At 39.1% G+C, this 15,652-nt stretch overlaps 1 protein-coding gene across 2 annotated transcripts; it reads left to right on the top strand.

Moving 5' to 3' along the window:
* The first annotated feature begins 4,878 nt into the window (after window positions 1–4,878).
* Window positions 4,879–14,372, top strand: LOC104920210 (large neutral amino acids transporter small subunit 1). Of its 2 annotated transcripts, none has more exons than XM_019274693.2 (11): window positions 4,879–5,350; window positions 5,902–6,432; window positions 6,562–6,687; window positions 8,524–8,629; window positions 8,787–8,831; window positions 9,052–9,175; window positions 9,285–9,388; window positions 9,578–9,674; window positions 9,983–10,132; window positions 11,631–11,805; window positions 11,990–14,372. In XM_019274693.2, the coding sequence occupies exons 1-11, from the start codon at window positions 5,275–5,277 to the stop codon at window positions 12,064–12,066; spliced, it is 1,611 nt and encodes a 536-aa protein (XP_019130238.2). In that variant the 5' UTR covers window positions 4,879–5,274; the 3' UTR covers window positions 12,067–14,372. The 2 variants fall into 2 exon arrangements, with proteins under 2 accessions (XP_019130238.2, XP_010730694.3); XM_010732392.3 differs by having other exon boundaries at window positions 4,881–5,350; window positions 5,899–6,432.
* Window positions 14,373–15,652: the final 1,280 nt, after the last annotated feature.

Below are 15,652 nucleotides of genomic sequence, written 5' to 3'. Positions count from 1 at the left end.
CACTGTAGTAATCACATTGTTTCATTTTACTTGAGGTTTTAAGTCTTACGGTGCTGTTATTTGTCAGTAAATGGTATTGTCATCTTAAAGATACCATGATTAGACATAGTTGTGTCCTTTAACAGTCACTGTCTGGATAGTCTGGCTAGAAAGAAAAAAACACTTGACCAACCAAAGAGCAGTGAAGAGGTTCAAGAGGATGTGGAGCTAAAAAGACTCACAGTGAAGGATCATAGAAGCAGACACAGACCGAAGACAATTACATGAAAACTGAGGTGAAACGCAATAGAAAGCAATACGGAAGCAATGAAGAAATGAGCGGAGGAGCGGTAAAATAAAACCAGTTTGCCACATCATCATCTTGTTCAGGCAGAGTGTGGTTATCAAGGGGAAATGAAGGAGGTTCTAGTGGAGGAGGACTGATGAAAAGAAATATGAAACAGGGAGGAATGTCGGTGGATAATGGAGGCGGCGGATGGATGTTCTTAAAGAGTGGAGAGACAAACTGGAACCTTGAAATACAGGACAAAAAACTAGAGGAGATGAGGTGTGAATGAAGGAGTAAAAAATGAAAGTATATAGGACAGGATAGGTGAGGTGGCTGCATGTGACATAAAAATATGTGGCTATTCTAACATCTCTAGGTAGAAAAAATGAGAGTAATGATTAACATTGCACTCCTGTAATACTCCTGTATTAACATATTTTGTCCCATTCTGCAGGCAAATCCCTGCAGCCAGGTTTCAGAATATCACGGTAAGAGGAGTAGAGGCTGTTATAGCAGCATACTCAAGATGTGGTTTTAAATGTTTAACAATCACATCACATATATAGTTTGTGAAATGTAATATACGTGTAGTATCTCAATTACAAACTGTGTTGAAGGAAAAATAAACTCATGGGCTTATTGCATCATGACATACGTTTCATCGCTTTCTCTCTTCACTTTTAAACAGACAACAATTATAAAAAAGATATTTCTCCTGTGGAAAAGTGTGGGAGAGAAAAGTGGAGGCAGATAGACCAGGAAAATGGGTGGAGTGAGAATCGAGTGAGAGAGAAATTCACTAGTAAAAAAAAAAAAGAAGAAGATAGGATTAAAAGGTGAAAACAGAGGAGTTTGAAGCAGCCTGTGCAGAGAATACAGAGTTGAGACAAGTGTAAGTGAGAAGAAAGCCGGAGAAACAAGAGAACAAGCAGCGGTAAAAATAGAAAGGCCAAAAATAAATGAAAGCAAAGCAAAGGAGAAAAACAAGAAAACATCATGAAATGAGAACAGAAAACCGGTTGCCTGCAGAGAGAAGAAAAAAAAAGTATATGAGTAAAATGAAAGACGAGAATGATGAGATGAGATTCAGTTTAGGGTTTTTGACATGTTATGTTTAAAACTATGTCCATGTCCTTATGGTCAGAATCAGAATCAGAAAGGGCTTTATTGCCAAGTATGATTTTACACATACAAGGAATTTGTTCTGGTGTCGTTGGAGCATAACAAACATTCTCTAAATATAAACAATTGAAAATTAAAAATATAACAATATAACAATTCTTCGTGAGCTTAGGTACAACATTGAGGTACTGGTATTTACTTCATTGCAGATTAAGATGGTACAGTGAAAATGACTCATGGGATGAGTTTTTTGAAATATTGTTCTTGTGGTGAAAAACAATGTCATTTTAGCTATTATGATTAGGCATTCTTATGTTCTATTAAGTGCAAATAAGCTGTTATTTTATTTGAAATCACAAAATTAGAGATACTGTTTACTCACCAGTAACTGAACATGCTGAACTGACCCACCTCCTCACAATGAGTCCTTTAGCATTTGAATATTTGTGGGTGCATTTTGTGTCAGGACTTTAAATAAAATATTTTTCCTACAGTGGGTGTACTTTTACTTAGGTCAGAATGTGAATTCTTCCTCTACTTCGGGTAAACACTAGTTATTATCTATTTTCATACTGTGTCTAAAAAAATACTTGAACTGTCTGCTTGTAACACACCGATGTCTCATGGACGAGATGAGCTGCCTCACTTTAAAATTTGCCTGACAAAACTCTGCACCGCTTGCACCTCTGTGTGGGCAGCAGCAGCACGACCTGTCTTTCCATCATCGTCTCTCATCTCATCACTTTCAGCAGAAGTAGTCATTTATGTGTCATCATATTGATGCAACATTTTGGGTATAATTTTCATATCAGTGCAATCATGCAAGCAATGTATTATTAAGCAATCATTGCCTGATAACCTCAGCAATTTCCATTATGACTCAGCATAATTTTAAAGGGATATGTTACACTTGTTACTTTTATTACATTGCTTTTTATACATTTGTTTATAGCTGCAGTTACTTTACAGGTTAGGAAGCATGGGATCAGATTCTAGAGTTTGATGCATTGTTATTGATGAACCAGTATAAAGTAGTTAAAGCTTCAAAATGCTGCATTGACACTGATACATCAATAATTATTAGTATTATATATGAACACCCATCAAGGGACTATTGGGCATAATAAATACTTTCAGTTTGTAATACCACATTTTCTTCACAATACTTTGAACAAAGAACCTTTATTAGTAGTATTGTTAGGCTGGTAAACTTTGAATTAAGTAAAAGAGTTAAATCTCTTCCACCAGCGGAACACATACAGGTAAATGAAAAGAATTAAAACGTTTTATTTAAGATTAATTCAATATTAGTTTAGTCACATCTGTATCTTGCAGTCTGTTAATGTATTAATTGCACTACCTGTACATTATGCTCCCATAAGTTATTTGTATATAATCTGCCCGTAACTACTGCCCACATTGTTTATCTGTACATACTCTGCACATAGCTATACACACCTTGCACTTTTGCACTACTGTAAATACTGCATTTATCTGTATCTATTGCACTTTTCCATTTGCACTTCTGATTAGATGCTAAACTGCATTTCGTTGCCTTGTATTTATACATGTGTAATGACAATAAAGTTGAATCTAATCTAATCTAATCTAATCTAATCATCTCTTACATTTCAGTCATCTGAAATGTTGACCGTTTTCAAAATGTGAATGATTACGTCCCAGTGTATCATCAGAGATAAAAGTGGGTGAGAGAGTAGTTTAAACTGAGTCCTAGAGCTGCCCTCCTTTATCAGTCCTCAATAAAACTAAGTCAGTAGGTTTGATTGTAGCTGTGTTAAAACATGTCGGAGGCGGCTCCAGAGGCGCTGGACTACGCCTTTTAAATTTCCCATGATCCCTCGCGGTTCGAAACGTTGTGATTAAAGAGCTGCCTCCTCACTTTGAAATAACACGAACGATCTTTGTCAGAGAAAACTGACGCTCGTACTCACACATACAATTAGTTTCAGCCTTCCGAAACATTTCCAACTTTTGCCACACCGTGACTCTGGATAGCTCGCCTGCTGACTCTCTATATATGCGTCTCCCCCACCTTCTCACATCCGGGCATTCGGAAGGCTTGCACTCTGGGCTACACGCTGAGAACCTGTTTCTCTCCCCCCGCCCAGGGGAAAGTCCCCGGACACCGAGCAGAGAGTGCTCCTGGGTGATCCCAGCGTCGGCCTGCGCTCCACCGCTGTGAAGCTAAGACGTTCACCCGAACAGAGCTTGGTGATCGCTGGTCGGCTTTGTCAGCGTTAATAGTAATGCAAGTGAGCAGTTACTGACGCCGAAACAGAACGGGGCTCATTCTCGGAATGCACATTTTACATTACAACAACAATAAACTTTATATAATAAATGTTTTATTATTTTATTATTTTATTATGGTAACACTGGTGCTACTTAGCGCGTTAGCTTGTAGTTAGCATGTTAGCACTTCCGTCTGTGGAACACTGGTTACCAAGCAACGCATGAAGTGTGCTGGTTCACTGTGGAAACTTGACCAAATCATATGCTTATTTATTTATTTATTTCGACAAAAAAGGCCACAAAGTAAATGCATTACACCACAAGAACGTTTTTTTTCTACATGTGCATCATCCCCGTCTTAATTTTATTTTTACCGCATTATTATTTGTCCATAATGTGGAGGAAACCAGTTTGAAACGTGTATAAGTCGACATCTAGCGGTTGGAAATGAGAAGTGCAAGCCATTAACCCAGCACCCCAGATACATCCAGGCAAGTTATACGGCTTATAATTTGCAAATAAAAGCCGAAAAGTTATCATAAATAATGTCACAACCTCTTTCCTCATGATGTGCCTTGAGCCTTTTTTTCCCCTTCCAATAATTCAAATAGTTAAATGGGTTACATTCCCTATGAGCGCTCATATTTTAAATAAATCCCGGCACTTTATTTTCCCCAATTGTCCAGAATTTCCAGATTAATAATTTCCATAAATGTCCTCTTTAAAGCTCTACCACACAGAGCAACATGTGCACCTTCAGTAGGCTACACTGCTCTTTGTGTTTTGAAGCAGTATGTGCACATGTGTGGCATTGTGGCGATGTAAAGATTTTGCTCAGTTACAAACACCATGAAAAACACTTCACAATATCGAGACGGTGGAAAGGTCATCAGACATCGCCTGTGCCTCATCATTATTAATCTGTATTGTCTCTGCTGAAGTAGGCCAATGGGTCTCCATTTTCTCTGCGGTGTCACCTTTCTGTGTGACAGAGAACAAAGACACTTGATATTTCATGTTGACGCCACTAGAGGGAGCAATAGATTTACAACATCCCTCCTGGTACACACTTCACATGAAAGCACACACACACACACACACACACACACACGTTGACATACTGTATAATACTGGATTAGGCAGCGCACAAAAAGATTACAGCATCACGTGGTGTCCCCTCCAAATGGTGTCTGCCAGTAACCTACTTCCCCCCCTCTGACATTTCCCATCATTCATTTGGAGTGGGCGTAGGCTCAGGCAGCAGCAGCATCACAAAGGTTCAGCTCCTCCTGTATCCTGGGGAGGGAGGGAGGAAGGGAGGGAGGGAGAGACGGAGAGGATCAGGGTCAGATACATTCTAGTCTAGAGTGACGAAGGCAGTGTGTGCAAATGAAGAGGAGAGTGTGTGTGCAAGTGTGTGAGAGAGGACGAATCAGGGAGGGTTAGAGAGACAGACAGAGAGAGAGAGAGAGACAGAGTTGAGGGGGGTGGGTTGAGTGTGTGTGTGTGTGTGTGTTAGAGAGACAGAGAGGAAATCCAGGCAGGGTGGAGGAAGGGGGACATAAAGGGAGGAAGGAAAAGGGGGGCAGGAGGAAAAAGACAAGACAAGGGGACACAGATTAAGAGGGAAGATGGCTGAGCCAGAGCTGAAATTACGGAGCAGCAGGGAGAGCGTTGCCAAGGAGGCGAGCCAGGAGAAGATGGAGGGTAGGTACAGTGCATGCTCACACTCCTGTAGATACCACATGGTGCAGGGCTGCATTATTCCGCCATGCGCTCTGATGCAACATTGCCGGATGCAAACTACGTTCACACTGATGTTACTGATATGCACGCGTGGTGTTTTGTGTGTGTGATGGTGACAGGTGGCTGAGGTGACAGTTGAAGGAAATGTTTCATATACATATTTACCTCACAAGTCCTTTTGCTGCGCATGTAAACACAGTTACCTGATGCAATGTAAGCCACAAACAGATAGGTTAATAAGGGAGATAATGTGTCATTATTAAGAAGAAGGCTTCTACAGTTACCGAGATGAGCTTGTTTAACCTGTTTGTTAACCGTCCAGACACATAGACTGATATTAGAAAGGAAATGTCTGTGTTGTTCCTGTTGCTGTGTGTAGTCATATAAGTTTGGTATTGTATGTCAAACGAACCTCTGCTTAAAGTGTCTCGGCTTGTCTCTCTTTTTCGGGAGCACTAAATGTGAAACTCTCTTCGTCATCTTCTGCTCTGCTGTCGTCTCTCCTCCAGCAGCTGAAGCAGACCCAGACCAAGATGGCCTGATTGTAGAACAGCCAGTGTCTCCATCCACACCCATGGTCTCTGATCCCACTGCCACCAGCCCTAATGATGGCTCACCTGCCAAAGGGGAGAAGATTGTACTCAAACGCAGCATCACCCTCTTCAATGGTGTGGGAATGATCATTGGCACCATCATCGGCTCTGGCATTTTCGTCACTCCCACAGGAGTGATCAAAGAGACCGGCTCAGCTGGGCTCTCCCTCATCGTCTGGTCTGTATGTGGAGTGATCTCTACCATGGGTGCCCTATGCTACGCTGAGCTGGGTACAACCATCACCAAGTCGGGGGGAGACTACACTTACATTTTAGAGGTGTACGGCGAACTGGCGGCCTTTCTGAAGCTGTGGGTGGAGATGCTCATCATCCGGCCGTCATCACAGTATGTGGTGTCGCTGGTGTTCGCTACCTACCTTCTGAAACCTCTCTACCCAAACTGTGCCGTGCCCGACAGTGCTGCTAAACTCATTGCCTGCCTGTGTCTCAGTGAGTGGAGGTTGTTGGCCATGCGGTCAAGCGTTGACAAATATTCTCATTCATATCACAGTTAATTAAAACTCGCAGCTTAATATTCCCCTAATTCATAATTCTACTCTTTGCATCTATCTCCCTTAGCCTCCCTAACCTTTGTAAACTGTATCAGCGTAAGAGCAGCCACCAAGGTCCAGGACTTGTTCACGGCCTCCAAATTGCTGGCCTTGATCATCATCATCCTCTTTGGCTTCATCCAGATTTCCACAGGTGAGTCCCATATACCCATAGAACAACACACAGTGCCACAAAGTCATTTAAAACTCTAGATTGGCTTTATTTTTCTTGATTTGTCATGGTCAGACTTTTTCAGGGATCCATGTAACACTGTGTTGTATTTTGTGGCCACAGCTCTACGAAACACAAAAAATAGCACAATAATTAAACAGATAATTTTATTACTCAGCCGCGGCTGTAACTACCAGCTGGATTTTGCAGTTCAGTCTATTTCTGTATCTGGTATCATTTTGTTAAGTTAATACTAACATCTTGATGACAAGTTCAGTGGAAAAAATGGTTTAAAGTTTATACTTGAGTCTGTCTTCTGTTTGACATGTGTCTGTCTGTGCATCAGGAATGTGAACATTTGTAGTAGGATAATCTTGGTCAGATTAAGCCTAACTCTAATCCTGGTTATTATTTAAATATAATCCTTTAACAGTCTAAAAATCTCATTTTCGTATGGCTGCCCTTGTCTCTTAAGTGTGTATTTCCCTGCATGCAGCTGTGTACAGTGTGATAAACCAACTCTTCTTTGTTGTTGTTTATCGCACTAATGATCTGTAAAGTGTAATAAAAACAAGGTTTTATCACAGTATAGTTAAATCCATTATTTTCCCATCCTCACTGTACGTGTGTGAGTACTTGATGACACGGCAGAAAGTGGGGTTTATTTCTTTTGTCTCTAATGATCAACAAATTGTTGACTAACACTAATGAGTCCAGTCAAGCAGACTGCCCTCCTTTCAGTTTGTTAGCACAGTTGCTGAGGCTGAACACAAGGCTTGTCTGTCTGCAGCCATGTGATTGAGTCCGGGCAAGTGTGCATCCATGTGCATGTGTGTGTCTGCGTGGGTGTATGAAGCTGAACACTGCCGAGGGTAATTAGTTTTATACATGGCTCATCTGTGCTGTATGAGTCTAACAGAACATGGTAGAGAAGTCACAGTTTTTGTAGAAATCTTTAGAAATATTGATGATTGTTGCAAAAAAAAGAGCCTTAGGTTTGGAGGGAAACACTACTAATGTGACTCACATGTGTAATCTCAGCTCCATCTTGAATAGACAAAGACATATGCTTTTAATAACTGAAATAGCAAAGCAACTGGATCAGCTCCACCGTTCAAAATAAAACAGCGCGGGAAGACAGTATGGCCACCGCTTAATCCATGCTACATCTGCTCCCCCCCCTTTTTTTTTACCACACCACACCCACCGCCATTGTGTGCTACACAGTGTTGCCATGGAAACTAGGTGGCGTAGCTGTGGTCTTTCACAACGCAGAGGGAGAAGGACAGAGTGAGAAATAATGTGTGCGTAATAGGCCTCACGGAAAGCATGGTCATTACCATCTGAAAGCGACAGGTAGAGAAAAAGGAGCACAACCGAGACTTCAAGCACACACACACTTCTGAACAGACACACACACACACACCTACTTGACAATTAACCCTTGAGAACGATACACTGGATTTGTTAGCTGCTGTGGATAAATGAGCAGATTGAAGTTTTTCTTATCGAAAGATATTTCTGTTCATTTTTAAATGTCAGCGGAGCCGGAGCTGATTGTGTTTTAGTACATCAAACCTGGAGGCAAAGTACTTAGACGGAGTCCCAACTGGCTTGGAAATGTCAAGCCTGTCAAAGGGCAGGCAGACAACAGACAAGCCATGCAGGAAATAAAACGCAGCAGCCGCCCTTGAATGAGAATCCATTAAATCTCTATGAATGCACATGATTACTTTGTGAACTAAAGTGTAGACAGATGAACATTTCTGTTACAATGCTTTTAGATTCATTTAACTTCTTTTTTCTGTGTTTTTGCAGGCGATGTGCCATACCTGACACCAGAAAAGGCATTTGAAGGCAGCAAACTGGGAGTGGACAATATTGTCTTGGCTCTGTACAGTGGTCTTTTTGCTTTTGGAGGCTGGTGAGGCATTTCATGACCTATTTTGATGTAATCACCAACCAGAAATAGAATAATTTATTCATAGCTGCTAACTATTTGCTTTTGCATTTACAATAAACAGTAACTAGAGTCTTTGTCCAGTCACTAAAACGATGTTGAACTCTGTATTCTCTTCTAGGAATTACCTGAATTACGTAACAGAGGAGATGATCAATCCAGAGAGGTGATTTAAATGTGATGAGTGTTTTGACGATATATCTATATATAGCATGACTGATCACTGTACGCAGCTGATCAGATATAAAGTATGTCACAATTGCCAATTAGATTCTGAAGACCTGAACATAAATTTAGTTACTGATCTTATTAAATTGGAAATAATGAGTCATTACTAGAAAATATGTCTGGTGTTCTTTCCTCAAATGACCTTTGACCTCTCACAGGAACCTGCCATTGTCCATCATCATATCCATGCCTATAGTGACGGTGGTGTACGTTCTGACCAACCTGGCCTATTTCACCACCATCTCTCCTGAAGTCATGGTCGAGTCTGATGCTGTCGCTGTGGTGAGCATCGCAGAATTACCACAACTATGACTTTCACACTACACCATGTAACCCATTAGTTGTGTTTTTCCCAAAAATGAGCTTTCATACACGTTATGCTGTTTGACAGAGTTTTGGGGAGTACCATCTTGGTGTGATGTCCTGGCTGATTCCTGTCTTTGTGGGACTGTCCTGCTTTGGAGCTGTCAACGGCTCCCTGTTCACCTCAGCACGGTGTGTGTTTGCACACAGAGAATAACACGTTTTACTACTGTAATACAACACTTTGGTACAGCTTCTTACAGTTCATACAATAAGTTTGGGGGAAGAAATAAGCTTAGGAGAGATTTTCCAAGCTCTTCACTACTAAATGGCCAAGTATTTAATCACAGAATACCTATTAAAGAGCTGTCTCTCTTCTAGCTTGTTCTATGCTGGAGCTCGAGAAGGTCAACTCCCTGCTGCTCTGGGATTGGTCCACACAGACCTCTTCACACCGGTGCCGTCCCTCATCTTCACAGTAAGACCTTGCTGCTACTAATAGCAACCACCTGACAGTTACAAATAATCACTATTAGAAATTCATGGTGTCAAATAACCAAAAAGGTAATAGTTATATTGACATTTGTCTGCAAAGAATTGCAACAGCATCAACAGGTTTCTGACACGTGCCCACCAATCTTTAAGCAGCTGAATATGATTATTAGCTAGAAAGAGTACAGGAGCTCACAAACTCAACAAATAATTTGAGTGTAACATATGAGTACCGCGTGCGCCTTTATATGATGTGTATGAAAGACTAAAACAATCTTGTCTTTCTTGTATCAGTGTTTGCTGTCCATGATGTACGCCATCTCTCAGGACATCTTCTCTGTCATCAATCTCTTCAGCTTCTTCACCTGGCTCTGTGTTGGTATGGCCATTGCTGGCATGCTCTGGCTGCGCTTTAAAAAGCCAGAGCTCAGGAGGCCCATTAAGGTAGCGTACCCATGTCTGAAAGGTTGTATCAAAGGTGGTAAATGTTGTCGTGGCGCAGGAGATTCATCTGTGAAGGAGAATTGGCGAAAGATATACAAGTGATGCAACACCTTTGTTCTACCTGAACCTCAGCCAGTTCTCTTTGTCTGCCCAAAACATCCACTATTTCATAGATCATCCATTATATTTTAATTTATTTGTTATTTTTTTTAATGAAAGCACCATTGTATCACTGCTCTTGTTATTAGATGGAAGTAGGGACATATTGTGTTTTCAGGATAGGAGGGAGTGGCTCTTTGTTTCTGTTTCATCATGGGAACATTACTTTGATTGACCACAGTCTTTCATCTTTCCTTTGAGCCTGAGCACTCTCAGCCTATTTGTTTTTTAAAATGAACCTCAAGTAAATAACCATTCATAAGTAAACCATTCATGAAACAAGACACCTTGACTATTTCTTAGATCTAAATTCAGATCCTCAGACAGGGCAACAATGCACGTTGCTTCATTAGCTTGTGATGCTTAGTTGGCTCAGAAAATAGTTTCCCAAAATACTGTATGTACTTCTTAATACTTCATACATCTAACTATTAATACCACGGGTACACCTTTGAATTTATTCAAATGTAATAATACGCGTTAATATGATAAATAACAATGGAAACACATTATTACTAGAACGGATGGCTCTCACTTCATAAAGGATCTAACCAGATGTGGAAGAAGTAGTAAATTCTTTTTCCGAAAAGTAATATTATTACAGTGTAAAAATATTCTCTTACAAGTAAAGGTCATAATTTATTTTACTAACCTACTAACTACTAACCCTTACCCTACCTAACACCTAAATCTAACCCTAACCATTACTACTAAGCATGTTTTATAAAATGAAAATTAAAAAGTATTAGCATCAAGCTAAAAAAAATACTCAACGTCACTTATATATACTACTGAGTGACCTGTAAAGTAACTTGGAAGTCTTATATTTAAGTATAAATACTTTTTTGTTCTTTGATTATATTTTGTAGAATTAATCTGAATTTGCAAGGTACCAGTTAATAAAGTTCAAATAAATTAAGTAAAACAAAAAGTAGTATAGTGGAGTAGTATTTTCCTCACTCTGAATTGTTATTATTGATAGATAAGAAGTATAATGTAACAGAAAATGGATATACTTAAGGGACTAAAACGTGTATGTATGAATGTACTCACTTTCTAGCACTGATTTTAATGTGCGATAACATACACAACACCCCGATAAGGTTGCTTATTGTCATTATCATCATTAATATAACATCATCAATAAAATGAAAGCATGGTTATGAATGAATCATCATGATGTAATGTGATACAGTATATAACATTTATACTGATTGATTTATACATTTTCCAACTACTATCAACACATTTTAGAATGATTTAGTTAGATATTAGTACTGTATGTACTCTCCTTGTTTCTAGAACAAATGCCTACATCTGTTGTATTTCCTTTCTGCAGGTTCCTCTGTTAGTTCCTGTGCTTTTTGTTTTGGGCTGTGTCTTCATGATCGTTGTGTCCTTCTGGGCAGCTCCGGTTGAGTGCCTGATAGGCAGCAGCATTATTCTCACAGGCATCCCGGCGTACCTACTGGGCTACAAGTGGAAAAAACCCCATGTGGTCAAGAAGATGCTGGGTGAGTAGACATTTTATAGCGCCGTTCTCTATTTGCTCAGGCAAGGCTGAAAAAGCATATATTACAGTTTGTTATGAAATTCATGTTTGAATATCTGCTGGAGTGAGATCTGACAGCACTTGTCCTGTAGTAACCCAGTAAAAGAAAACAAACACGGCTAACATGATGAGTTGTTTCTCCTCAGAAATCTTCACCATGTTCTGTCAGAAGATCTTCATGTCTGTTCCTGAGGAGAGGGAGCAACATGAGGCATCTGAATAATGCTGGACAGACTGAACAACATGAAGGACTTAGTCAATATTTTTGTCTGAACATTCTTGACATGTTTACATTCATTCACTTGTGATTTGGCTACACCAGTTTTAAAAAAACAAAAAAACATTTACCTAACCAGGCAGGTAACTGTGGAACAAATCTGGTATTTTCAAGGATGGCCTGCTAATCCAGCAAAAGGAGAGTTTACATGAACAAAGTATGATGGCATATTTTACAAAAATATTTCAAATTTGAGAGAGACCTAATCTAAATCATGACATTTAGACATTTTCCACTGCCTTTATTCTGAATTTGTTTGACAATTGTATCAACTTAATGCTGGAACATGATTATATGTTACATATTAGTCAGTTAATGGACAGTCATACAGTTAATTACTTGTACACGGCATCTGAAGCTGCATAATCTAATGGCCTAAAACGTACAAGTCACTCGCCTAAAGAGTACAAACGAGTTGCTTGGCGAGACAAGAAAAACTTTTTTTTTTTACTTTCTTTACATTTTAATAAACAACAATTAACAACCAAACCTTCTTATTATAGTTTACAGTTTACTAGAATATGAAAGCTACCTGAGAGATTAACTACAGTTAATGATGAGTGGAGTGATTTTAGGTTAAAAGACCTCATATATGAAACAGTGAATGACAGTGTACAGTGTATCAATAAGGTCAGGGTTGGAAGAAGAAGTGGTTAGCATACTACTGATTACATCATACTCATACGCTACTAATATTTATGTTAACTAACAACTGATTTTTAATATTTGTAATTTTTTTTTCTATTCATTAGTGAAATGAGTCCACAGCACCATCTATCTTTAAGCACAAACTAAAGTGAGAAAACAGTGTATGTAATGTTTCCTTAAGACGTGTTGCTGTGAATCAGTTTCTTGTGTCATTTTATTTTTACATCAACATATCAGAGTCAGTGCTCCGTATGTGATGATATTTGATGAAATGATACCAGCACCTGTTTGTGAGGCATCCTTATAAGAAACTGAAGAGCTGTATAGATGTCACTTTGGTTGTATTTAGTAAACTCCATTGTAGTGTTAGTGTTTGGTATTGTGTGTATCTATAATCTGTGCCAGACATGTCAGTGCTGATATTCCAGTTGTCTTGTTTTATTGTCACTGTAAGACCAGAACGAATGTTGCAAATTTAGTGACATAAGCTTTTATTTTGTCATAGGAAACATACCTTTAAAATCATAAAAAAAATGAATATATGATGTTTTCCCAAAGTTACTGCAAGCACTTTCTCAGTCTACTCAAGATCCCAGAGGGGGAAAAAAGGGAGTGGAGGTTGTGTGGGTTGGGAAAGGTTTCTGGATTTTGCACAGAAGAGAGAGAGAGAGAGAGAGAGAGAGAGAGAGAGAGAGAGAGAGAGAGAGAGAGAGAGAGTCCCCGTAAACATCAACCATTGGTTAGTGGATTTTCACCCTCTGCTCATTGAGCTGACAGTCCAGATTTATGCAGGACACTGGAATCAACTGGAAATACATATACTGAAATTAGATAGTGACGCATATTAGTTGACACAAAAATGAGCACAGCTTCAGCACAAACTGAGCGAAATCTTTGAGAACATTTTTTATTCATTGGAACATCCTTCTCGTGACAGGAGATGAAATGTGTTCTGTCTCTTTCGAGAAATACAAGTGCTCTTAAAACATCATGTTGATGGAAATTGGACCATGTCATCACAACACATTGGACAATAATCAATCAATCAGTTTCAAAGTACCACCATGGAAGTGAATTTACACATGGAGGGAGAGAAAAGCACATATTTAACACCCAATGGCAACATCGCCCTACAGCATGTAATGTTAACACCAGATATGAAGAATAAAGATATATTTCTGAACATAACACACCTTTCCCTCCATGTTTTATTCATCTTCAGCTGTCATATAGTTGTAAGCACATCAATAAACAGCACAAAGCTAGAAGAAAGGATTTGGTGTGTGCACATTAAAAGACAGGGCATGTGTTGCTAAAACACACAGATTGTGACTATGAAGATAAATGGTTTCTGAAGACCCATCATAGGTTTTGTTTTGCACAACATACTGTATTCCTGTGTGGAAACTATTGCTGTATGTATAAGTTTATAATACCTTTCATGGTATTTGCCTAAAGGAATGTTATAGAGAAAAAAACAAACAAACTCTTATAGCATATTTTTAATCCTAAAAATGGAAAGTACCTATGTCAAATATTGTAACAGTTGTATGTCAGTGACCATGGCAGGTACATGTAACATTAAAAAAATATTTTTGTTCAAAGTTTGCCTGCTTGTGTTATGTCAAGCCAAAGCCAACAAAAGAATTGTTCCTCAGAGGGTTCAAATCAGATTCCTCACTCCTAATATACTTGCATCAGTTAACATGCAAGCAGCCTCTCTGCAGATAACTCTTTTAAATAGAGAAAGCCATCCTAAACCACGAGATAGCTTCTATCCAAATGAGGACGTTTCACAAGCACCATTTTCTCAAAATGTCGTCCAGCGTTGTTATCGTCTCAGCCATCAAGTGTTTAGTTAGTGAGCTGTATGAAATGCTCTGTCCTTTCTTGTTTGCCTTGTCGTGTTTGCTGGCTGTCAGACAATGATGCTGCTGATGCCTGTGCTGTCAGCAGAGTTCATATCCGTCTGAAGAGGAAATGAGAGGGTCTGATGGCTACTGATGAAACCAGTATCAGAGCTGCTGGAGACAATATTAGTGATGGGAGATTGGACAGGCAAGGAGCCAATATTGCACAAGTGACGTATAGAATATTTCTGGAAAAAACAAAAGAAGAAGAAGAGAAAAAAAAGGATGGTATCAAACAAGCTCATTTAATTTGTACTACAATCATATACTATAATCAGCACAGTGTAATAAAGCCCAGCTCCTGTGCAGTCAAATATAAATATAAAAAGCGCATATGAAAAACTGATCTGAAAGGTCACAAAGCAGGAGTTAGTCTGATCAAATGAAAACGTGGTGAGATTTTATTTATTACAAGCAGTTCTTCACATGTAACATGCAGATTTAAATAACAATCACATGACCCCTGAGAAAAAAAACTATATCTGCATGGAGTTTCAATTATATAACTTGTGAGATGATACTGGTTCAGCTTCTTCTTCTTCTTTTTTAAATTTTTTTTTTTAGAAAAGAGACATTTCTTTAAGGGACATTTCAAAATCTTACCCTATGGGTAGCTTTTTTGTCTTAATATCTAGACGCATTGTTGAAATGAGAATAAACATATTTCAGATCTCACAGATCAGGTGTGTCTTGTGTTTTCTCTACATATATATATTATTTAGCATTCTCTGACACATATACATATATATGTTGGGAATTGTTTATGCTGTTAGAGACTTTTACCACCAGCACTGGATGTCACCAGCAGATGGAGATAGAGGAACATCAGTGGCAGATGGTAAAACAGTAAAACAGTAGAGAGGTCCAGTCAACGTATTATTGCTGTAAGTAATCAGCCATAACAGTGTTTGTATATGGAACAATATACAAACACTGTTATTGCAATATGTGTATTGTGTGTCTGATCATCTTTT

Source organism: Larimichthys crocea, chromosome XV, assembly GCF_000972845.2.
Source record: "Larimichthys crocea isolate SSNF chromosome XV, L_crocea_2.0, whole genome shotgun sequence".
Taxonomy (NCBI): Eukaryota; Metazoa; Chordata; class Actinopteri; family Sciaenidae; genus Larimichthys; species Larimichthys crocea.
The sequence above is the reverse complement of the archived record's forward strand: the minus strand, read 5'-3'. Positions and strand labels throughout refer to the sequence as shown.